Source organism: Solenopsis invicta, chromosome 4 (assembly GCF_016802725.1).
Source record: "Solenopsis invicta isolate M01_SB chromosome 4, UNIL_Sinv_3.0, whole genome shotgun sequence".
Taxonomy (NCBI): Eukaryota; Metazoa; Arthropoda; class Insecta; order Hymenoptera; family Formicidae; genus Solenopsis; species Solenopsis invicta.
In genome coordinates this window covers 7,742,082-7,768,490 of record NC_052667.1, presented here as the reverse complement: position 1 = coordinate 7,768,490, position 26,409 = coordinate 7,742,082, and the positions used below count along the sequence as shown (strand labels likewise).

Here is a 26,409-nt window from a genome sequence, read left to right as displayed (position 1 = left end):
AAGAAATAATCTGCGCCTTTTATTTGTATTTCTTCAACAAACGCAAACCATTTATATGAACACGACGCGATTAAAATTCACAACCAAGTTAATTTTTTAACAAACAGGCGAGAGTTTTATACCCAGGCAAAAAATTAATTGAAAAACTAAAATATCTAGCCTGATACGTTCAACTAAACATTGAGTTGATTCAACAATTATTTATTTAAATAAAAAAAAGTAAAGTTTATCCATGTCAACTATTAAAATTTTTTAATGAAAAATTAATTAAACCACTTCAATATTTAGTTGAACGTAGCGGATTAAATGTTTAAATTTTTCAACCAATTTTTTGTTCAGCGTCTGTCATGCATCTTTCAATTACACTTAGTAGTACTACTTGGTAGAAAATTGTTAGAAAAATAGTTCTCCAATTCTTTTTTAGGTAAACAATTAAATTGAATAATAAACAAAAATCTATTTTACCAAAATATTGTTTATAGTACAGAGAACATTTCTTGTAAATCTCAAATTATTTTTGAGATTTTTAGAAAAAAATGATTTGTCAATATCGTAAATTATTGTCATGTAATGACGCCTTATACATTTTTCTGTCCTCTTTCTTTTGCGATAACCAGAAATAAAGCGTGTAAATTTAATACAACAGCAGCAAATCTGTTCATCGTGAGAAGGTTTCACGTCATCCAATTTATCGTATCGGCTTTACCAATTTTGTCGTTTAAATTGCAATGGTAGAATAGAATACGTCACATGCACGGTATACGCCAGTACAGATGTTCGATAAAAATGATGTGAAAGCCAAAATTGATGAAAGCCAAGTTTTGATGTCGCGATAGTCAATCTCTCGCTATTCGTCACTGTCGGAATGCACCGCATGCATTATTATTCTGCGACACGTGTGCTGCACATCATTATTTAAAGCTCTCAATGTTCTTTTTTGACAAACGGAGGCAATTTTGTCAGAGGTACTATATTTCGTCCAAGGGCATTTAATTTGTCTAATAGCGCGCATTAAATTGGAAAAAAATTGATAATTAAATAATTATATACGTATAATATGATATTCCACAAGTAATATAATTTAGTGAGTAAAAGATTGCACATCTAATAAATTGTAGCAATTAACAAGAAGCACATATCCATCGTTTCCGTAACAATTATTAACGAAACCGCTTGCACAATGTTGAGTTTACATTTAACTGGCTCGCTTCTCTTAATCGAAATTTAATGCGAAAGCTGTCGTTAATTAAAGGGAACACATGTTTCTTCGTCGAACGCCATAATTTTTAATTGTTACATGCACCGCTTATGGTCACTAACGACGGTCATGTGATTTCCCGCTCGTCAATGAAAAAGAAACGAAATCGAGAGGGGAACTCGTAAAGCAGACAGAGAAGAATTAACGTTCTCCGAGTTGCACCATTAAGCGCTACATTTCGCGACGGGTAATCGCATTTACAAGCAAATGAATATACGTATTAGTGTCCGGGAGCTGTGCAAGAAGAAAAGAAGAGAGAGTTATATTGTCGAATATCAATGTCGCAATTAACAAAAGTTAATGGTAGCAGGAGGCTTTCAGGGATTTTCGATTCTATGTATTTCAGACGTTACGGCAACAGTCGAGTACATGTCCGCGGGATTAATCCGGATCGTTGCGCGGCCATCGGTCGTTTTTATATTCGCGGCTCCGCGTTCGGCGACGCGGATTTTGTACGATGTCGTCGTCGTCGTCGCACATTTCGGCGAACAGGTCGGACGGAAACGGTGTTTTTACGAGCGGTTTTGCCGCCTCGATTCGTCGGTAGCCGGCACACCGTGTGCTGGCTCCACGCCGACGACGGAAGGAGCGGTTTTGCGGTCGTTTGCCGATGGCTACGAGGGCGTCCGCTACACGTCGGAATAAATAAAAAAAAAAAGGAAAAGGAGGAAAACCGCGGGAAAGGGAAGACGTAGGCGGATAGGCGCGTACGTGCACGCCTCGTCTTTCGAGGCCGCGCGTTCGCAAGAATACCGGAAGGAACGTCGCAACCGTGAACGGAGGGGCAGCAATGATGCAATGATAATGGGAAACGTAATGAAATGTATATAAGTAATTAGCGTGTGCGGTAACGGTAATTTATATAAATATTTAATGAAGAGGAGAGGGAGAGGGGGGAGGAAAGTAATTGTATTATATTTATCTGAATCGCGAAGAAGCTGGCACGGGGCGACTTAAGTAATGTGATCGTCCTGATTCAAAATCAAGAGCGAAAATATTAAGCGGAATAATGTTGAATTTTATTAGTAATATATGTATGATTCTGTTAATTTCTATCCACGTAAAAAGTTATTATTAAATTATTTATGATAAACTATATGTCCCGGTAACTGAAGTAATACGACATCCATCGCGAACGAGAAAGTTCCAGGTTCTAATCCTGTTTAGGGTGATGTATTTCGCAACAAGTTCTTTACAATTTTTTTTTTTAATGCTTATAGGGTCGTTGCATCAGTCACTGAGCAGTATAAATGCTCGCCAATGCTTCGCCAATAAATGACTGTTTAGAAAAACTATTAAAATAATAAGACTTCAAAATAATAAACTGCAAAATTAATTGATATTGTTAAAATCTAATTTTCATGGAGATTTTATTAAACTGTAATTTTTTTATTGGAAAATGTAATTGTATTAAGTTATTTTACGTTTGTTCATTGACTGGTGCAGTGACTCTAGCATCGTTATTAAATTTGCCAATCAAATTATTATAATTTGAGATTTTAATCCCAACTCGAGTTTACGATCGCGTTCCAAGTTCGACAGCTACATTGGTACGCAGTTTATAGAATTGACAAATATATTTAATAATTGATATGAAAATATTATTAAGCACCAAGATCCGCTTCGACCGAAAAATGGCACTTCCTCTCATTTCTTGTAATAAATTTGATTAAGATTATTTAATTTATCTTTGAATAAATATAAATCGAAAACTCTAACGAAGAGAATCGAATCAATTTTTTGGCTATTATTTTTCACAACAAATTCATTACTACAATATTTGGGGGAAGGAATTCTTATTGGCATCGTTGTCACAATAGGTACTTGCTAATATCATTGTTATTATTAAATTGTTTATCAGTTTAAGATATTGATATTACTATTCTTGTTCAACTTAGAACTGTGATTAAAGACCGAAAATTTATTTTCAGTATAATGAACTTGAAAATGTACAGGAAAGACGGAAGTCGTGTGGAGTAGTGAGATATCATGATATATCGTATAATTCGCGTTAAATTCTCAGAGCAACTGCTAAAAATTACTTCGTTACAATCTACTTAGATATTATAAGATGATTACTGATCATTAGTGTTCGCTATATTTTTATAAAAGTTGAATTTCAATTTTGTAGATAGCAGCGATTTTTACGGATGTATACCTTTCTACGTAATTTCGAGAAGTACATTAAACATTAATTTCTTAATTTCAATCCAGCTTGAAGGCTTTGAATGTGGCTTTCAAGTGACGTAATTAAATTTAATGTGTGTATGAATTCAGTATATAAAGTTATATCAGAGGTGTCGTGAGCCATTTACGTTATGAGCGTAAGTTCGCTTTTGCAACTTTATAACTTCATAGTGGACGTTGAATACTAGCAGTCTCTTAACATTCATACTAATGCTCACTAGCAGTAAAGAAATTATTGGCAGACAAGAAATTATTTTAAAAAGACTTTTTTTAAGTAAAAGAAATTATTTCAAAACATCTTTTTTTTCCAAATAAAATATATTTCGTAAAACCTTATTAGTGCATAAGATTTACGAAGAACCATTAATTTGTTGTTTTTTAATAATTAAAAGTGCCTTTTGTGATATTATAGTACGCCACGACCCCCACCCTACAAACGCATACTTTTTTCCCTCTTCAGTAAATTACATTCGTTCTATATATCCGACGAACTTCTACCTATAGGGCGATTGGTAGAATTCTAACAAAATGATATTAATAAGAATTGCGCCGTGTTAATATTTATTAAGTTATTTAAAAAAAACCGATATAATATTTTACACCACCTCCTTTCTTACTCTATATAAAATCGCACAAGAAATATGAGCGCGAAATTCCAACTATGACTGATTAAGACTTATCTTTGATTATTCTTCAATTCTTCTTGTATAATTTTAACACATCATCAGGTCATTTGATTTTCATTACTTTTTACGACATCCGTTACAATCCATTAAAATCAAAATTATTACAGATGACGTTAATATTTCTGTATACGTTAAGAACGAAGAATGTTCAATGTTAAGGTCGATGTGAGACGCGCGGTTGCTCGTCGCAATTCCGAGAGTATGGACGGAAGGAAGATGCGACGAGAGAAGCTGGCCCTCTCTCCGGTGTAGCCAGAGAAAGAAAAATCTCGGTTATATTTCACACGCCGTCGAAGTGTCGTGCGTGTTCGTTCGTGCGAGACACGCACCGGCACGTACATACACGCGTGTCCTATGCTTTCTCTCCCACGAAGAACACCAACACGAACCGTGTCCATGCCTTCCTCATCTTCGTTTTTCACGCCGAGCTTCTTCTCTCTTATTTTTCAGAGTCTCCCTTTCTCTTAATTGCTTGCCAGAGGAGCGAAGATGAGCTGTTCCCTTCGCCCTTGCCTGGCATCCTACCCACCCCTTAATGTCACCCATAATAAGCCGACACTTTGCGCGCACAATGCAAAAAACGAGCAAATGAGAGGGAGCTATAAAGCTATTAATGCTTTTTAAATCCACTTATCTTGAAGTTCGATTTACAGTGATAGTATATAATTTTTGTAATTCAAACATCACTATTTGAAATACGATTTAATTTTCATCCGAAAACAATGATAATTCACGCGAGACGTCCCAATTTTACTGTATTAATTTTCATGAATTATCACAGAAATGTTAATCATTCCTAGAATTTTATTTATATAATAATACAGAATTTTTTTCAGATCTTTTGAAGCCCAAAAGCATAACCGTCCTTCTGCGACCCAGGATGTCTGACTAAACAGTGAAATTGGGTGGTGTCTGTGTTAAGTACCAATGCAATGTATTAACTTTCACGCACGCCAGATGTTAATAGAAACTTCGCATCGTGTACAACGGATTTGCAACGTAACACGTAACGTGTGACATTTAAGAGCCGTATTTCCTCACTGCAGCCATGAATTATGCAACGCCAGAAAAAAAAATCATGTGAATTATTCTCTGGCAATACACGTCAAAATAAATTAATTTTTTCGCTCACCGTGACACGTTTGATATACGGGAAACTTTTCTCCCAGCGGATTAACGAATGGCTGTAAATCTTGATCAATTGTCACGAGAAATATTTTCACAAATGTAGGCCATGCATACGTGCATTAAATCATATATGCATTTTTTTTAAACACACGACAATAAAGAAAAGGAAACTTATCAATATATTTTATCACTCTATTATCAATCTATGTTATAATACGTAAACAAATGCAATGAGAAAACATAAGGATGCATGGGGTCACATAAGGTCACAAAGTACCAAAAATTTATAAAAAAAAGTTTATAGATTGTTCTATTATTACGTTTGAATGGCTGGGTAAAATTTAAACACATTTCTCCGGTTGCACCAACGTTATTTTAGTTTTAAGCGAGACAAACATGTATCTATTTCGGTCTTTCTTTCTAAATAAATGAAGACAGACACACATTTAAGTTAAAACGTCGGTGCAATCAGGTCTGCAAATTAATTTAAAAATTATTTATATAACAAAATGTTTTATTTGCTCTTGATTTGTTTTTTATATAAAATTACTAAAATTTTATAATACTTATTTGACAAGAAAGTAGCATTGCGATAAATTAAATTTTATATATAAATCAATAAAACTCTAATAATTATTCGCGCAACGGTTTATTTCGATCCACTTATGCCTATTTCTACCAACGTAGATTAACTTCAATCCCAATTTAACTTGCTCTTAATCTTTCTTTAGTTTCTAAAACTTGGAAAAAGATAAAAAGTATATTAAACTAAAATTAACCTGCGTTGGTAGAAATAGGCAGTACTCGTTTAAGAATTATTTACCTAAAATTATAGCAGAGGGAGACATTCTCACTTCAGAAACAGTTAGGATCACTGCACCAGTCAATAAACAAATAAGAAATTGGACCAATCGATAAACAAACACAAAATAATTTAATACAATTACATTTTCAAATAAAAAATTACATTTTAATAAAATCTACATGAAAATTAGATTTCAACAATATCAATTAATTTTGCAGTTTATTATTTTAATAGTTTTTCTAAACAGTCATTTATTGGCGACTGTTCAGCGACTGATGCAACAACCCTATAAACTAAATTTTTCATTGTTTTCTTCTTTGCACCTCGTTTCATGACCAAAATTCGGGCAGTTGCGATCAAAATGTTTGGTTGATTAAGAAAAAAAAAGAATAAACTTAAAAAAACATTCAGTTTTTAACTTTCGATAACTTTTAACTCGTATTGTTAAAACATCCTTAAAGTATAGTACAAAAAATTGCGCGATATTTTCCAGCGATCAATGTGTGTTTAAAAAAGAAATCGTAACGACGTAAGACGTGTATAACGATCTCTCGTTATAAAACACGGTAGAAGAAGTACATATCTACGACGCGCAGGAAGTAATGATTATTTGTGACGATTACGTAACCGTTAAGGCGACATTAAACCCGATGGAACGGTACCATCGAAGAGAACGAAGCGAGAAACGAAGTACGTACGCTGTGTTTACATGGTACTCGATTTTCTCCGAGATGGAAGGAAAATTGGCTCGCCAACGGCAAGCGCGACGACAAGAAGCAGCAGTTCCGTGTGCACGCCGATAATCAGGCCTCATCTGCTAATTGGTAAGCGGTACGATCATCGACAGAATCGAGGCGCGCGAGCAATTCGTGAATATCGACGTTTATACACTTAACGTTCCGCGGATTCCCGTTTCGAATGAGAAGGCTCGCCCGATCCGCTATTACGCGAGACGGCGAGATAATTCCTGTGTATCGCGCGTCAATGGTGACCCGGTCGCGCTCGGCTGACTCGAGGACCTTGACGTATCAATTAAAGCGAGATGAGCACAATCAGGCATGGGCGGTCCGCCACGCGGAATATCGATGTCCGGGAAGAAAACTTCCCTTGTGGGAAGCTGCGAGAAATCCCGTTCGTTTCCAGTTGCGCTGCGAGAGATTAGATTGAACCGTGTATACGCTTCCTAATAACACTCTCCATTACATCCAACTTTGGCGTATTTTCTCGTAACTGGGACTACATACGCTAACGTAACTCGGACTTAACATTGAACTTCCTATTTTGTGATTGCTTACGCGCGTCTCGCCGAAACTTTGGAGCTTGTTTCATTTCTTTGTTCTGTAAATTTATGTATATATTTTACAGTGCGCAGAAAACTTGTATTCTCGAAATAGGAGGACTATATACTTTGCAAGCCTTCACATATTCGTAATGGATGAAAACATGTTCCTTTTTTTTCTAGAATATCCTTTGAAAATAAAAATATATTTTTCCTAGTGAATTTCTATAACAATGACATTCTGTGCAAACCAGGTTTTATTGGCGTTTGCAACAATTGTATTGTTACAATTTAACATAGTGTAGCGTTTGGTTTCTCAAAACCTAAACGTTGTGATGTTTTAAATTATAAATGAGACGATAATAAAAAGCTCGAAGAATTAATCTATTCTCTAAATCAAAATTTAATAAAATTTTTGGATCGATTTCGGTGCTATACTTATATCAATCAGTAAAATATGCCTATTTTTGAGACTCAGAACAGGTGATACTTTAATTTTACTGTCGAGTGTGTACAGGATGTTTATTAACGGTTGTCCCCACGTTTTACCACAAGAGCACACATTTGTTATTTCTAATATAATAATATGTTAGAAATACATATCCGTCGGTAAATCATGCTCCTATGGTAACAAGTGCTAAGTACAACCATTAATGAACACCCTATATATGTGGTATATAAAAATTATTTCCTGGTCGAGATAATATTTTTCGCAGCTGATTTTTCACTTTCTTCGGAGTGGGAGTGATTTTAGAGATGCTATAGTTAGCAACGATACTATTAACATTGATTTTCAATTTAATTCTGTGATAATATTGTTCTAGTTCATTTCAAGAGCTCTGTTTGAAACTAAAAGTAACGGCGCGCAGTTCGAATGAATTGGAAACTGTATGTAAAAATCACATATGAAATATTATTTCAGCCTCAAGATCTTGTTATGAACCTTGTCATGATCCTTCTTCTATTTAATTTGTTGTATATAAATTACGGTCTTGAATTTATATTATGAAAAATTATGTTATTATGTAAGCCGTTAATTAAGCTCTTCGAAAATGCTTCAAAAGTTTAAGGAAAGAACATTAAAAAAAGCTTCCATTAATAAAGTTGAAAGAAATGTAAATTAACATAGCATCGTTTCTATAATCATGATACTAATAATTACGTCCAATCCTTTCCTTAAAATGAAGTATGTATAGTAAAGTAGCTTAATAGACATTAAATTTCAAAGAAGAGCCTGCTAGTTTAACATGATCAAAGAGTATTTTCCACTGCTGTACTTGTTAAAACAACGATTAACTCACGAAGCATTAGCATAACTGCAAGCAACGTTGAGGCAATATTAATTAGATTTCTCGAACAACAGGAGTAATTCTGGAAGATTACGGCAAATGACGTCTCGCCGAAATACGTCTCGCGACGACACGCGGATGTATCTTCATGCAAGATCGCACGGTGTAAGTTATCGAAGTGTGGCTCTCGCTCGGCGGATTACTGGCAGACGATTTGGGAACACAATCGCGAACGGGGCGCACGGTTCACTAATTGCCGATGTGGAGAACGATTATTATACGCGCCGCGATGGAGCCGTGTTGGTACTGTTGGCAGAGCGAGGCGTGAGTAATCCGAGAGGGTACAGTTAGGTATCCTCACATAGGGGACGAGGCGAAGGCAGAGGGGTGAGGGGGGCTTCTCTCACGTGCCGGGGGCCAATTCCTCAGGTCGCGCGTCGCGCTCCCAACACGCGATTTGATCAGTTTCTTTTTGAGGTAGGTTATTACCGTTTTCCTCGGGGAAGCTATGTCTTCCAAGTCTCCCTCGGGCCCGCCCATTTCGCTTAAGTTAAATGGAACGCGCGCGACCGGCCATTAAATCATTTTCTAAAAATATACGTGTACCCGCGACACGCTGGAAGTTGTTCGCGCGATGGTCGGAACGAACGCCGCGCACGCCATAATGAGAATCTTGGAGCACGCTGGAGATATTCCTTGAAACCGAATCGTATTAGTTTCGTTTCAAGATTCGACGTCTGTCCAGGCTGATTTACAACAGTTTCGCAGCTTTTACAAGCAGCACTTCGACACGAAACGACAAGATATAGAATGCCTGAGGAGTTTGAATTAGGGTTCTATTGGTTTCCAAAGCAACGCGTCAGCTACGAAACTCACGGGACTTTCAAGTTTCCTTTCTATTTGCGCGGGTAGCGAAAGAACGGTTTGTCGATTTCCTCGCTTTTTGTCGAGTCTCGTACCCAGACGCGGAAAAGCTCTTACATTTCTCCTCTTTGATATACACGAGTGCACGTCGCGCGGCGTGCGTTGAACGATGCCTTGCGCGCTTTAGCGGCAGACATTCAAGTAGACACGCTCTTGATGCACGCGATTCGTCACATTTTCTCACCGCGTTCTCTCAGCCGCGCTTTATCCGCGGGTTATCTTTGACGATTTCACGCACGTCAGCTTGCGCACGTTTTCTAATGGCTTATCCGCCGTCGCCCGGGATGTGGACTTACGCGTGCCTAACAGCTCGATGCAACGTTGTACGTATCACGCCGAGGCCGCTTCCGCTTACTGTCGTTTACCTCACGCGTTAAGTATTAAGCGAGATCTACCGTAATTCGCGTAAGAAATCGGCACGCGTAATGGATTATGTATCACGGCGATTTGCTAATTTCACGAGAAATCGATAACCGCGATAATCGAAGTGACCGCTGTCTAACGGCCGATATTGCTTGAGCTAGTTCGCGGATACGTTTTTCTCAGTAAATTCGTATTTTTGTCGTTTCTTTTTGAATATACCTATTTTTTTTTTTTTTTTTTTTCTGAAAGAAAACTGCGATTCACGTCGCGTTATAACGACACCTTGCACGCAGGTTCCGTTAGCGAGCGTCAGAGATAAGAAAAGTCAGACGATCGAAATGGGACGTGGGCATCTCGGTAACCGAAAACTCGGTTGCACACGGCATTCTTTCGAAACAAATGGAGCCATAAAATCTAGTACGAATATAGTAAAATAGGAGCATCGCCGGATCGAAGGAGCATTGGTTTACTCAAGTCCGTGAGTGACACATTCATTCGTTCATCCGCGTTCGGTCACGGATTTATCTGCATTTGGACGCCATTCATTCAGTCAGTTAGTCAGTCAGTGCCGGTTACATTTTCAACTAACTTCAGTCACTTTTTCCCGAGAATGTTATACTGCTGTACTCGCTAGTTCAACATCAACTGGTATCATAGCCTCAGAAGCTGACCATCCGTCCGGCTGACTTACAACTGGAAATTCGACACTCGTTAGAGTTTCCCCAAGGAAAATTTTAAAACAACAAGTAGTAAGTTGCTCGTTCTTTTCTTTTTCCTTCGGTTTTCCTCTCAATGAATCGAGAATCTGTTCCCAGTGAGAAATCACGCGTCAGAAAATACGCGTCGCAATTCGAGTCGCCGGGCCGCGAACCATCTTCGGCAAGAACAAGTCAGGCGGGCGCGGTACCTCCTTGGCCAAGCCTATGAGGTGCCTCTTGCAAGAGATAGGCTGGACACCTGCGCAATCGGAACCAGCATTTCAACAACTTCCTCCGCGTCCTTCTCCTCCTGAAGAACTTGAAGTGCCTCAGGATTCGGGACCCGTTTCTTTCGCATATTCAATCTTTTCAGAAGAGATAAATAATTTAACGAAACGATGTATTGTAATCGCTTTGACGAAAATGGAATTATTAATTGAATGCTGTTTGTCGCCGCTCTAAATTTAAAATTTATAATAAACCAATATTTGAATGTAAGCAGCATTTGTTGACTGTATTCGTTTCCGATCTATCTTACATTCCTCGCTCTAAAGCTGAAGCACTTGGCACCCGATCCCGAGCCACAGCGAAAGTCCGTTGGCTCGAAACAAGGACTGACGACCGCACTGCGCTTCAGACAACCATAGACATAGGATATCCCATGCTGTATAGGATATCTATGCAGATAATGGTCAAAGCGCCCTTTTGGTTAGACAGTGTGTTCGGCTCGTGGCACGCGCCCAACAGAGTATTCGATCAATTGATCGAAAACAATTTGTCGAAAGTCAATTCATCAAATGGATCGAAAGACAGTTTGTCGAAAGGACAATTGGTCGAAAAGACAATTGGTCAAAAAGACAATTGGTCGAAAAGACAATTGATCGAAAATACAATCTGTCGAAATTGATAATTATCTAGAACGAAGAGAAAATAGAAGGTAGAATTAAATGCAATAAATTGCGTCATTATAGAGTTATAATTTTAATTAATTGTTGAAACTCATAATTCTTTTTAAACAATTTTTTTAAGCTTTTACAACAGAGAACACTTTTTTATGATATTAAAAAATAAAATGGCTTGCTATACTCGCCAATACACGTTAATATGGTTTTTTAAACAAAATTTTCATATTGTAATATTTCTTTGATAAATTAATTGTTATTCTAAAGGGCAGTGTTTAAAAATACAAGAAATTATTTTACGTTTGTTGTTTAATGTTAAACAGGGATAAAATGATATTTCTAATGATATCTCTAAAGTTTTTAAACACAGGAAAATTTTAAATCAAGAATATTTTAAACGATGGAAAATTAGAAATATATACTTTTTTAACAAAATACTGTGTTCTTTTTAAACTAAACCGTTTTTTTTTAATTATTTGTAGGCTAACCGTATTACCACAATTTTCATTCTTCTACCAATTATGCAATGCATCACAATTTTTATAAATCACGTCCTCAGTAATAAATATTTCATTACTTTGAGTTTAAAATCTGTTAAACAACACTTTGACAAATAGAATCCAGTTTCGATATAAAATATTGATTATAAACAAAGTTGTTCAATAAAATAAAAATGAGTGCCATATTACCCACTTCTTCTCTACTGCTTAAGGCTAATTGTAAATCGAAACGTATAGTGTATTAAATGATTAAATAAATTTTGCTTAAAATTACACCTCATTTTGTTCCTTTTCAGCCTTCGAGTTTTCCTTGATTGCAATTAGCTGCAATTTACACTTTATTTATAACTATATTATTTTTTAAAGGGATATCTATTTTATTGAATCCAAAAAGGCGTATTTTCAAGAATTTTTTTTAAACTAGTATTTCTACAAAAGTTGCATTGTAACTGTTTCAAGTACTTATCTGTAAAAGAAATTTTTTCAAGAACGTCTTGTACTTTTAATTTTCACTTCTTGATTGTAAAAAAAAATCAAGCTTTAATTTCGCATATCTGTCGACTTATATTTCATATTTAAACGAATTTTATTCAAAGAGATTCCTTATAATGGCATATCTACCTGCTCTTTTCGAAAGTGATAAACTCTGCAAGTAGCATCCGCCTCGCACGTTCCTTCCGACGCCCATGTGCGAGTCACCTAGAACGCCTGCTCGTCGAATCGCCCGAGGCGAACGGCATGCGATTGCATGCGTGTCGGGACGATGAGCACGAGAGCTACAAAATTACGCGGAGGGGTCCCGATTGTCGGTCCCGTGAGAATTACCATTTCTCGGCTCAGGAATTCTCACGAGTCGCACACATGTGCGCGCTCGAGCTCGTGCGATTCTCGCGAACTGTAACGCGTCGACTCTGCCGGGGCGATCAACGGCGTTGTGACGAGGAATCGAAGAAAATGTAACTTGTAAGAGCTTAGATATGATGCTACATACGATAAAACCCCTTTTTGTTACATTGAAAGACAACGAGACATGTATTGTTTACAGCGTCGAAAATCGAAATAACGTTCAAGATTTTAAAACCGATTTTAGAAGACTGGAGTTTGGAGAGACCAGGATTTTAAAAAATTCTCAATTCTCTTCTCTTCGGCGCCACTGCGTTAAAGCTAATTATTATGTATCCCAAAAATTTTCACGTTGCCTCATAATTATTATTTGCATTTATAATGCTTCGTCCAGTTTTTTGACGCTCGCGCGTCTTACTACAGCCCGAGGGCATGTAATGTTAGCGAGCTACTGCATTATGTATTACGTGAGCACGCATGCCAACCGGATTTGGTCAACGTTGACACGTTGCACTGTGAATTGTGCTTGCAATGTTCGAAATTGATTTTAATCGTCGCATTAATAACTTAACGCAATTTCATCCGGCGCAATTAAGAGATCTCGAAATATCTGAAAATCTTGTTTTTAATATACCTCGATCAATCATTCTATGTCGGCATACATCGAATTACAGCGAACACTAATTAAGACACAAATGCTTGCGCAACCACATATGCGTATCTGTGTCACACGGAACGATCCCGAGAGCGTACACAGGACGCGTAAACTTCTAGATTATCATCGTCCTGTGTATGTAAATGTCGGTCACCAGTGCGGAAACACACGTGACGTAAATTAATGGCATCGACCCGAGCTCTCTGATTGCAATTTCGAAATGGGGACACTCGAAATCCGACGAAGCGCTGGGCTTCAATACGAGTCTGTCATCGCGAAATGACGGCGAGTAGCGGGAAACAATATGCGATTAACCACGCTTGCCCTTGATTTTCAAAAGTATTCTTCGTTCATGAATGAGGATCAATTGGTGATTGTTAATAGGTGTTCAAAGTTTAATTTTTACATTTACAAGGTTTTCAAGTTTCTCAAAGAGTACAGAGTGCAGGTAATTCGTATGAAAACTAATTATGCGTGACGACGATAATTATGGCACTAAACCACTTGAGGAAATAGAGTTGGAAAGCTTAGAATTCGCAATACGGTCGGTAACCATGCGTATGTACGATGAACGATAAACGGATTGCGCGCAGTACCATTGACGTTTGACAATGAATACTTGCGCTTTTAATTCAATGTTCAGCAATTAATGACAAATGCAATTAATGAGCGCTAATACGACCGATTGTTTGGCGACACTATGATGGTTGGCGAATCACGACAGGTAAAGTCTAGTCATTAAATTTTCTCCCGATTAATTTCCAAGCATTCTTTCTTCGGAGCTCAGATAATTGAGGAAAAATGTCGGTTGATACAAAGATTGCGTCACGATATGACGCCAGATATCTCTATTGTACTTTTGACACAATCGCGATATTTCGACGTTGAGAATCGCGAAATATTTCATGAGGCCTTGATTTTATTTTTCCAGAGAAAGATACAGGGAAAAGATCCGCATGATAAATAATTCAATACTGAGAAAAATAGTTGAGATAAAAAATAATGATAGAAATATTTGTTTAAAAAAAATGCATCTATAAAAAAATTATATGGAATAAATATTTTATGCAATAAAAAAAAAATATATTATTTAACATATATATTAATTTAGTTATTTAAAATAAGATATTTATTTTACATTTCGATGTGTCGTAGATTAGCTAGTTTTCTCTATTTTTTATTCAAAAAAGAAAATAGGCTAAAATAAAAAAAAAAAACAGCACATATTTCATGAATATAAAGATGTAATTCATTTTCTTACAAAGTAGAGATAACCAATGATAAGTGAATTCATTTTTAAAGGTTGATAGAAATTGAGTTATAATCTATACGTATGTTTATTTATATAAACAATTTTCTATTCTAAACTCTTAAGGGAAAAAAAATAATATTCTAAATAAACAATAAAAAATAAAGAAAATTTATTTATCGATAATATACCAAAATGTAAAATAAGTACATTTCATGCAATGGATGTATAACGTAACTCCTGCATAAATGCTGCACTTATCAAAACTTAATTTATCAAGCATTACTTAATACGTTTAAAATCAATATTAATAAAAACTTTATACTGTCTACTACTACAAAAAAATTTTCTTAACAAAATATTAATTTTCTTATATTTGAAAAAAAAAGAACTTTTAAAAACCCTTGCAATTTTGTCGTCTATCAATAGGGATGACGTATATAGCCACTCATGAGTATAACAATCAAACTGGACAAAGAATACAAGAGCCGAGCATAACTGTATTTTGGTATAATCCAGCCTTTAATATCCCTCTACATTATGTATTATGAAATAACTACTTAGTTTTTAGTCACTCCATACAGAGAGAGAGAGAGTAATCATTTTACGTAGGTTGTAATATACTGCCGCGCTATTCACAACATTAGTAAATTGATTCAAATTATAGTTTCGTGATATTACCAATAAAAAACTGAAATCACAACACAATACTAATATAACATTACAATCTAACTGAGGAATTACGAGTGAATCACTTTCACTTCTATTTTTTCTGATTACTGCGGCGTTAATCTTCGTACGGCGTAAATACTGGAATTATCAATATATAAATACTATTTGGTTTTTTTAGATTTACAAAAATATTCATTTCAAACAGTAGTTTTTATAGATATTTATATCCTTTAAATAAATATTTCTATTAAATATATTTCAATTTTTTTCTCAGCTCTGAAATAATTCCATGAATTTTCAAATATTTTTATGTTAAATTAAAAAATATGTTAAGGTCATTTGTTTCTTAGCTGAGATGCTTTCACCGTGAGATATCGTCGTGCTTTATTTGAATCATAACTGTAATACCGTGTCCGTGTACATTATGATACGGACGTAATATATATCATCAGGTTCCATTAATTTGATAAATTGAACAAAATTCTATTCCAGGCTTTCAACATTCTAAATGTAACTGAAATTAATTGTTTATTGTAATCTTAAATTAAAATAAGGACAACCTTTTAGATTCGGTTTCTCAGTTATAATCGTTATAAATACAGTATAATTTTTTAATATAAATTTAAAATATATAACCTGTGTTTATACTTCACGTTTTATTACATTTACAAATAAATGATTCACTATTCCTTGTAAAAATTAAAATACCATTTGAAATACAGATACACGAGTAGTTCAATGACATCATTTCTATTATTTTTCAATATTTGTTTTTACCTTTGAACAAATTATATGATAGATTCCGACTCGATATAAAGACTTATCTTATAATAAAATCATTTTCTTGCTTTTTCGACATTAAAAAGTTTGTTATTAGACAAAGTATGCTGCATTAAACAAAACAAGTAATAATCTAAAGAATCTACATCCAGTAACTACGTCAGATGCAATAAAACATCCCTGCCAGTTGCAATAGTACATCTTTGACGAATCTCGCCACACTAGGCTGAGCATTGTCATGTAATTTGCAATTTGATTGAGTGACGACAATTTTATCGCCAATTGCAAATACACTATTGCAACTTGACCAGGATGCTTCATATATCGGACATAGCCTTTCGATTATTTTTGTTACATTCGATGCTGCAGTTCTGTCTGATAAAAATTTTATAAAAAATTTTATATTTACTTTCTTGATTAAACTATATTGGTATGTTTCGACAATAATAGTGCTAAATTATTTATTTGTGTACTTAAATAAATTAAACGTAAGATAAGCAGGCCTGTATCAGTTACAACTTCTTAATGCAAAATAATAATTTCTAATTTTTTTACAATCTCCACCTTATTCCAGCTTATTCGAATAATTAGAAATTATTATTCAGCATTAAAAATTGCTGTGACTAACATGGGCTTGCTTTATCTTATCTTTAATTTCGTCCGTCCGATATGACTCACTATTGTTTAAATAAATTAAATGCAGTCGTCAATATTAGCTTTATCGCAGAGGAGATTTTATATGAAATAAATAACAAAGTCTTGAGCTTAGATATATTAGCAGTTTATACGCGTAACGTAATCGATTATAGAAGCGTTATGCCATTAAGATTCGGAATTTGCAATAAGTGCATGATAAGACTATCGTTGATGAAGTCATCCCATATCGGCTTACTCTTCAATCATCGGAAAAGTTCGCCGGCCTGATTAATCTGCTAATTTAAATGCAATCGTTATCAGACGCGATCTTTGACAGTGCATGTGCCTCAGATCGATAGTAATTACGGCCGTCTACGACAGAATGTAATGGAAGTATCATCCGGGACAACGTAGTCGGAAAATAAATCCAGTATGAAGCACTCTCGACCTCCTTCCTCTCTTATTCAGCAATCATCTTCGCCGCGGCGCTCGACGCGGCGCGGCGTTGCAGCCTGATGCGACTCAAGAATGCACTGTTACGCATATTACGGTTATTTTTCTATAACGGAAATAACGGAAGTGCGAGTACGAGCAGCTAACTAAACAATAGAAACGGTGTATCGCCATTTTCCGCTCGTATTTACAAGCCAATCGCGAGGAATTAGTGCAGTTAACGGAGATTTTCCGCATTTCGAATAAAATGAAAATCGTTTAATTGATTTGTCTGTCCGTAAAATTTCTAAAAATTGGAAACTTTTCCCAGAGGTATCCAAAACGAACGGAACGCAACGGGGATTTCTCGATCGGCTGGAACGCATGAGAACAAAGCAATCTCTAATCCAATTACGCTGTTGTCTCAATTGTAAAATCTCAATTATTTTTTCAATTTATCTTTTGTTCAGATTTTTTTTTTTCCGGTGTTGGTTGTGTCGATCAATCGATGGCTCAGATATCTATTGCGAGTTCTATTTTCTCATCATTCGATTTTGCTGCGATTTTAATTTAATTACCCAATCGAAACGTAAATGGTACAAAATCGACAACGATTAATATCTTTTTGATATCTTTTTCCTTTTTAATATATTTTCATTATATAAAAAAACTTTTTCCTACGATTCGATTGATCTGTACTTCTGACGCCAATAAATGACTGTCTAGAAAAACTATTAAAATAACAAGACTTGAAAATATTAAATTGCAAAATTAATTCATATTGTTTCAATCTAATTTTCATGAAGATTTTATTGAAATATTTTACTTGAAAATGTAATTGTATTAAGTTAAGTTTGTTTGTTCATTGACTGGTGCAGTGAAGAATAGAATATTCCAATGTAAAATTATTATTTTCCAGTGTAGTTTATTTGTATAGAGTATAAAAAAACGTTCATGTAAACGCCGTGAGAAAATCTCGTCGACATAAGTCTATACGGCAAGAGCGCAAAACTATTAATGGCGTGGGCGATGGCTCCATCGTAAATGCATGATGGAACAACCCATATGGAGGTGCACAGCGACCGTGCCGGCTCAACGTAGTTAATCGAAACGATTAAAACCGGTCTCGTATTGCCAAGGGTCATCTTTGTGTTTATAGACGTTATAAGGGAACCAACAATCCCTTAGAGCTTTCAAGGGACGGATAAAGTTAATCTAAAACCGTTGTTTTATTAATTAAATTTTCACGGAATCAGTTATCGATAATATTAAATGTACCTGAATTTTTGATGGAAAACTGTTTGCAGTAAGTAACAGAAAAAAAGAGTGATTAGAATTTTTGATGAATTTCTTAACATTTAGAAAGATCAATTAAAGCTGTACTTTTCTATTTTTTTCCAAAAAAGATGCAATTAAATATTGTCAAAAAATTTATTCAATAAATATTATTTAATTATATTCTCGTTACAAAATATATAAAATAATTACGTAAAATTTAATTTGTTTTTAAAAGCTGAAGTGTACATTTGCAAATTCTTTTTGAATTTCTCAAGAATAAAGAAAAAATGCTAATAAAGAGTAAAAGTTATTAAAAGTAAAAATTGTCAATATTAAAGATAAAAGTTATTAAAATTTTATCAAATAGTTTGTTATAAATATCAAACGGAAAACATGTAGTATAAAAAAAAAAACAAATTAACAATTCTAATAGGATCACTGCATCAGTCAATAAACAAACAAAAATTAACTTAATACAATTACATTTTCAAGTAAAATATTTCAATAAAATCTTCATAAAAATTAGATTGAAACAATATTATAATAATTAATTTTGCAATTTAATATTTTCAAGTCTTGTTATTTTAATAGTTTCTCTAGACAGTCATTTACTAGCGACTATTCAGTAACTGGTTCAATGACCCTAGTGAAAATAATTTTACAAAAACATTACTTTTATATTGACGAGAAAAAAGTTTATATTCTATGACTGTTCGAGGGTGGTGCGACGTACATGTTAGAGAACGAACAGAAAATATAGCGTACTGAGCAGTATCGAGCAAGGGTGCAATCGTTGCGGAATACATACGTGCTTCTAGTTTGCAAGAAGATGCGGAAGACGATGCGGCGATGATACTAGATGCTACCTCGCAGGCTGCGATTAGTAGAGAACGACTCATGTCTGCCGATCCTTATCGCGGCCGATCGTCGAACGCCTCTACCTTCCCGGTCTATTACCCGGGTTCGGAGATGTGAAATACTAGGCGTATGGGTGAGCGCATAGTTTTCAATGCGGTTTAACGGTAGGCGGGCGCGAAAGCATTGCTGACGTTTTTATCCACACTACAGGGATCACGTGGATTGAGGATCGCATGTATGAGCGAGAGGTATTTTGCGGTTAATGATCGACAAATAAGCGTTCACGGAGGATCATAGAGATAAATATGTAATTCTGCATTCTTCTTGTCGAAGATTTCAACTCGTTAAAAGCGAGCAAGCGAAAACAAATTTTAATATAACGAGAGAAACAATTTGCATAAGAGATATGTATATGCTCAGATCCAATTATAAAGTTTAACAAAGAAAAATTTCTCTTCAAATTAAAAGTAGAGAATGATAAATCATTTTCCGCAATCTTTGTAAGTTTAAAAAGTTCAGTTTATACTTGTACGAGAAAATTATTTGAAGATAACTCATCATATTGGAGATACGTGTGGCAACTTGGAAAAGTTTGATTTTATCCAAAATTAAATATGTTGTTAAAACTCTTGTTCAATGTAACAAAAATTTTGTATTACCATATACGTAAAATATTACGTAGAATTTAGTTTCTCTAGTTACGTTAAACATAATTTATTAGAATAATATATATGTATTAATTTCTCCTTCTTTTATAATGTAACATATATAGCTAAAATTTTTATTTGTATTTTATTCATGTTAATATTTATGTTTTATAAATCTCTTGACATCCTGAGGTAAAATATTTGCTAAAACAAATTAATATTTTACCAAACGTTCTATTCACACCGATACTTTTTCGCTCTGTTTGTTCATCTATTATCATAGAACTTCGGACGAGATAGATTTGCTTTCAATGCGGTTCAGCAAGAGGAGGAAAGAACAGAACCACTGGTCGTTGATATCGGTTCTGCCGGCAATCCGCCGGTGTTCATAAATCAGCGCGGGGAATACGTATGGGATAATGACGAGGGACGGAGACGATGATGAAGAGTCTACGGAGAAGCGTCTGGACGTTACCACCGGGACAACTGATACAGCAGGCGATCGGGAATTTACGGCGCGCGATAGTATCGAAATGTAAAGTTATAGACTGTCTTTAGAACTGTGGAAGGTTTACAACCCTAGCTGGTGTGGCTGATAATCAGTAAAATTGAGTGACAGTTAGAAAATTGGACATCTGTTACAACGTGGCGGTAGAGCTATTATACGGAAAGCTCAATTAATAATGTGAAAATGTACAATAAATATTTAAATATACAAATGATAATAATGGTAATATGGTAAATGATTATATTCTAAATGAATATATAAATATCTATCGGTGCACTTGAATTTGTAATTTTTAGCGGGAGTCACAGAGGAGCTATTTAGATCCAGATGACGTATAAAAATTGATAGTCCCATCCTCTCCTGTTACTACTGCTACTATTTTTAAAAAGATATATGAGAAAATATAACTAGAGTGTTCTACAATTTTCTTCCATTTTATATTTCTTTTCATTCGCAATATTTTAAAACTTAAAAGGATCTTTATATTTTTGTGTTATTACAACAAGCTGATTTTGAAATTTTATTATTTTGAAAAGACAACCTGGAAAATGAGAAATTCTAGCGGAAAGAGAATTTATATATCTAAGAACGGGGATTTATATACATTATTTATAATCATTTAGAAATCGATAAAGAGTACGTATAAGAGCGAAGAGCGAAGATCATGATGATGGAGAATCTGTATGGGAGTGTCCAAGCGATACGATGAGGCAAAGCCGCTGATACGACAGGTAATTGAGAATTTATGCTAGGCTACGATGCTATCGAAAAGGAAAGTTACTTCCTTAGGAACTTGCGCTTAGAATCACGGAGTGTTTATGGATCATATCGCGGCGGTTTCCAGACACAATCGCTTCACGTTCAATTCGCCTTCTCCAAGTTGCTATCAAAGGCAATGCAGGTCGTTACGGACTTACGTGTATAATTAGATAATTACAACATTCTAAACCGCGATAACTGAATCTTAATTTTCTATCTTAATTTCTATTTTCATTTTTCAATTCCGTTCGACGTTAATCAAAGAAAAAAAGAGTGTTTCTTTAAACATTTAGCCCCGAAGCTTGATAACATCATATTTTATTATACATTACTGTTATGACGTTTTTACGAAGACGATATAAGGACAACGTAAAGGAGATGAGAGGGCATTACGAGATATTAGGGCAACTGCGATATTACAGCGATTGACACATTATCAAAAATGCCAAGTTCTATATACACTGAAAAAAAAGTCTAGTTATAACTACCAAATGTATAGTGAAATAATATCAATTAAATATTTTGTCAATATAACGAAAAATAATTGTGTGTTTCTAAATGTTTGGTAAGTATTATCAAACCCGGTGTAAGTTACTGAATATTTAGAAAAGTAAAATTATTTCTGGTTACATTAGCCAAATATTTAATTGATGCTATTTCACTATACATTTGGTAGTTATTACCAGTCTTTTTTTTCAGCCTACGAAATATCCTTCGTACTTACGATCCATCGTGCAATTGATCGACATACGTCGAAATTAAATGTCCACGTAAGGAAAGCCAAGGTGAAATGAAATATCGAGGCAAACAGTGGTCGTTAGCAATAATTCGTCAAGTATCTATATCCGTTCATCATACGCGTTTGCAGCCGCGTAATAACCATAAGTGACGGCAAGAAATATTTTACTTTTAACGGTTTGACGGTACGAGAAATAACGATAATCGATTTTCCACCCTACCAACGACTCCTCGGACTATACGCTGATGATGAGAACGCGGCGGTCTCTTCGTTTATTTCAGGCTTTCGAAGCACAGGCAACGCTATTCTACTCGCGAAGCTATCGCTGGACTAATTTCTCCTGTACAGGGTGATTTTAACTTTATGAAGTTTATTAGAGGACTTTTTTCGCAATTCAACGTCGATTAACGATGATTCGATTAAAAGGTCGTGTTAGCTAACAATAAATGTACGTTAAAAGACTGGATTCAAGGATAAATGAGGCTTTTGTATAGAGGCTTGTGTATCACGCGCGAGGTTTACGTAGAGCTTCGTATAATTCAGTGTCACACAGTTGCCACGGCATTATTTCGACGCCGTGCGTCATTAAGCCCCCACTGAATAACAACAGCATCGGATAATCCAATGAGAAAGATCGTCAGGCTTGATGGAAATCGCGGTTGCCTGTTTTCCGAACAAAAAAAGCTGTCGCGAACTTTATCAAGTTATGCAAACATTGAATAGCAACATCAAAGGATAAAATGCTGATTTAATTATTTACGTTAGTATTGATGACAAATTGTGTAAGAATTATTCAGATTAAATGTTTAACGAGAGTTTAAATAAATATTTACTTTATAAAAAAAACTGTTTCTTTTCGATTTGAACAAATAATTTCTTCCTGTACGTAGAGAATCTGCCAATTTTAAAGTCAATTTTAATATTGAAATCGCGAGTTGCGATATCTGCATATTTACGATGCGTTAACGCGCTCGATTACAAGCCTGCGCTGTTTAATTACGGAGATAGGAAGCGCGCAAGATCGATCGTTTATGAAACTGGTATCTAAATCATTACATGCTCCTTTCAACTTTCTTATTAAGTTCGCAACTGAAAGACTCGCGATTGCACTGCGTATCTCGCTCACGTCAAACCGCGCGGGCATCTTTGAAACATCGTCATTTCTCATTTTTATTTTTAATTTACCTGACATATTCTATAAAGAAAAACACATGTGGGGCATGTGTTTCGCGAAGGAAATTTGAGATTTTTTTCGTAAAGTTATTCCCGCTTTTAAATTGCAAAAATTCATAAAAAAATCATGGTTCGTGCAAAAATTCAAATTACTGTAGGTAAATATCGCCGAAACCATCAGTAGTAGAAAAAAAATATAGGAAATTAATTTTGAAGATCCTGATTTGTTCTATGAATGTGGATTACTTTTAATTTATTCATTTTATATAAATAAATTATTTTCCAGTTGTTTATAATTTTCATTAACATTTCTCATCATCAACTCTCACAAATTTAAACTTTTTTTTTTTTAATATCCCCATATTCCCATTTCGATTGTGAGGTAATCTTGAAAATTTCAAAATGGAACTACAGTTAAAAAGTTCTATCGTGCGACGGCGCGGTTCCGCGTCCTTTACAGAACCGGCTTTTCTGCCACACATATTTACCAGCTGGTTATTCTAATTCCAATTAGCGATGTTAGGTCACACGATGTATACGCGGTCAGACTTAGATTTGATGTTAATGTGGGGACTTACCAACGAGACGGATCGCTGCTGAAGCTTGAGACCCAGGTCCTCCTTTTCGTCCCCGCAATCGGTCGTATAGAACAGCACACTCTTCTTAGATCCCCTGAAATCAACCCTCGTTAGTGTCTCCGGCGGACAAGAAGAGACGCGGGGGTCTTGTGCCTCGGCTCTCTAAGTCCACTTTACGAGACAGGGACGCGAGCTAGAATTCCGCGGCATAATCTGATTAGACCGGGGACCGTAATTCGATCGATAATCTGATCGGACATACTCTCACGACGCCATCGCGACCGACAATATCACGGTAACGGTGATTTAGAAGAGGCTTCGATATAACGAGGGTAGCGGAAGCGTTTGTGGATTTATTATTGCTATATATATATGCGTGTACACGTGTGTGGGCGTGCGTCTGCATGGCTGGCTACTGCTGTGAAATTTTATTTAAAGCGAAAAGTCACTTGAAGAGGGTTAAGTTTGTGAATACGTGTACAACTCTTTATAACAATAATCCTAATATCATGTTATACGACTCGGATAATTTTGTTTGAATAAGGAGCGACAGGATGATAGAACGCATTCAGCAACATTTCGCGCGACGCTCTTTTAATTCTCTCAGTAACTCTCTCTCTCTCTCTCTTTAATTCTCTCAGTAACTCTCTCTCTCTCTCTCTCTCTCTCTCTCTTTCTTCCAGCAACTCTTTCTACCACGCAATCTCGAGACCTAAGCTGTCGCGCAGCATCGAAACGCATCGAAACGCAGTTGGTAGAAACGACTGCTGCGCCGCCGGTCGTTTTCGAATTATACTCTTCAATTATGAGCTATAAATCAAAGCACGATCAACGCCCGCCCTGTCGCAGGCGATTAAGCTCGCAGGTCCGCGCAGCGCGTGGTATGCACTTATGGTAATCGTACCTGAGCGCCTTCCCATTACGGTTGAAGGGCTGATGTTCGGCGAGCACGGGCGAATCCGTGTAGCACCGGCTCTCGCTCATAGCGACGACTACGGCATCGCAGCTCTTCTCAATCGGCCCGTCACGTTGACATCTGCAAGAAGAATCAAGTTACGATCAGGGCTCGCTGGCGAAACGGGATTTCCAAGTTTACGACTTGCGATAAGTCGGTCTATCTATGTACAGAGTATACCAAGCAGCATTTTTTAAGGATGAAATTTATTCGATCTAGAATCGATCTTTGCTTATCCCCCCCCCCTCTCTGTCTCTCTCTCTCTCTCTTCAAATTTTCTTCAGATCAATTTATTGTTAAATCAAAAAATATTATGAGATTTGCTATAAAATTCCATTGTCTAATCTAAATCTGAGCGAATCAATAGAACGGCATCAGGATTATTTTATTCTAAATTTAAGAATTTATCCATTTAAGAATAAAATATTCTTCTTCCAACAATAATTTGAAGATTATGCTATCGTGTTATTTTATGACACATAAAAGAGTAAAGCATCAAATCCAAAAATCTTTTCCGTGGACGTAATCCTTCCGTAAAGTCGTTGCTTACACGGGAAAGAATGATTTTGCTGAAGTACCTAAAAATTTAGTTAGATTAGACCAGAAAATAATTTTGTTGGGCTATCAAAATAATTGTATCACTTGTATCACTCAATCTGTAACTTATATATCTTTAATTCAATTTTAGAGAATTAAGTACTATTTCAAGTTGCAGCGAGTCGAGTTTTAAAAATTAATAAAAGAACGTGGTTTTGTGACTGCAATTCTTTCTTTTCCCCGACCGTTCGTGAATCGAAAATAATCATCTCTCTCGCCTCTCTCTTTTTATTTATTCTCATAATTACCAGATAAGATTACATTAACGTTCTCGTTTTACATTATCATTCTCGCGCAAGTGCGACAAGAAAAAAAAATGGTTCCGGCCGGGATCGAACTGGCGACCTTCTGCGTGTAAAGCAGATGTGATAACCGCTACACCACGGAACCTCCAAGAAACTCCAGCTCTCGTGAAGTAAGTGCGTCCGGACGCGTGTCGATGGTACGTACGAGACGCATGGATTTCGCGCGAAACCCGCGATACCCGAGTCTTCTCCGTCGGGCTCGATTGTTGGCGCGGCCCACGCAGCAGTCTCAACCTAAGGGCCTCGACTTATTCGCGCTTCGTCTGTGCCTCGACTCCGAGTGTCTCGAGGCGCCACGGCGATCCCGCCGCGCGAGCAACCCACGCATCTCTCATGAGAATATTTAAACGGGAACTATAAAGTTGGGAGTTTTAAAAGAGAGGCATAAAACTTTCTTGCCGATTATACGTAGTTATGAAATTCAAGTTTCTGATATGAAATTCATAGACGTTACATATAGAGGAGATGTCTCGTGTCCCTTGAAAATAAACTTATTAAATGAATCTCTATTTTTATATAAAGTTCTCTTTAAACAATTTAGAACTTGCATCAGAATTCAGTATATACAATAAGATCGTTGATATCGACATACATTTTATCTCATATTTCTTAAACAAAAAACTAAAAATGAAATTACGGAAACAAGAATACATAAACTGGAAAGTATCTTTTATATTCCAGATATAAAAGCGATTTTTATTATATAATATCGTTTCGAATAATTTT

At 35.7% G+C, this 26,409-nt stretch overlaps 1 protein-coding gene and 1 non-coding gene across 5 annotated transcripts in view; both read right to left on the bottom strand.

Annotated features, from left to right (window-relative positions):
• Positions 1–26,409, bottom strand: part of LOC105195847 — a 154,565-nt gene that overhangs the window by 44,527 nt on the left and 83,629 nt on the right. For all 4 annotated transcript variants that reach the window (XM_026136926.2, XM_026136925.2, XM_026136927.2 and 1 more), the window contains 2 exons: positions 24,731–24,862; positions 23,827–23,920 (listed from right to left, as the gene is read on the bottom strand). In XM_026136926.2, the coding sequence (XP_025992711.1) occupies positions 23,827–23,920; positions 24,731–24,810 (174 nt within the window). In that variant the 5' untranslated portion in view covers positions 24,811–24,862. The remainder of the gene's footprint in view (positions 1–23,826; positions 23,921–24,730; positions 24,863–26,409) is intronic.
• Positions 25,696–25,768, bottom strand: Trnav-uac. The gene has a single exon. It is a non-coding gene; the product is annotated as a tRNA-Val (tRNA).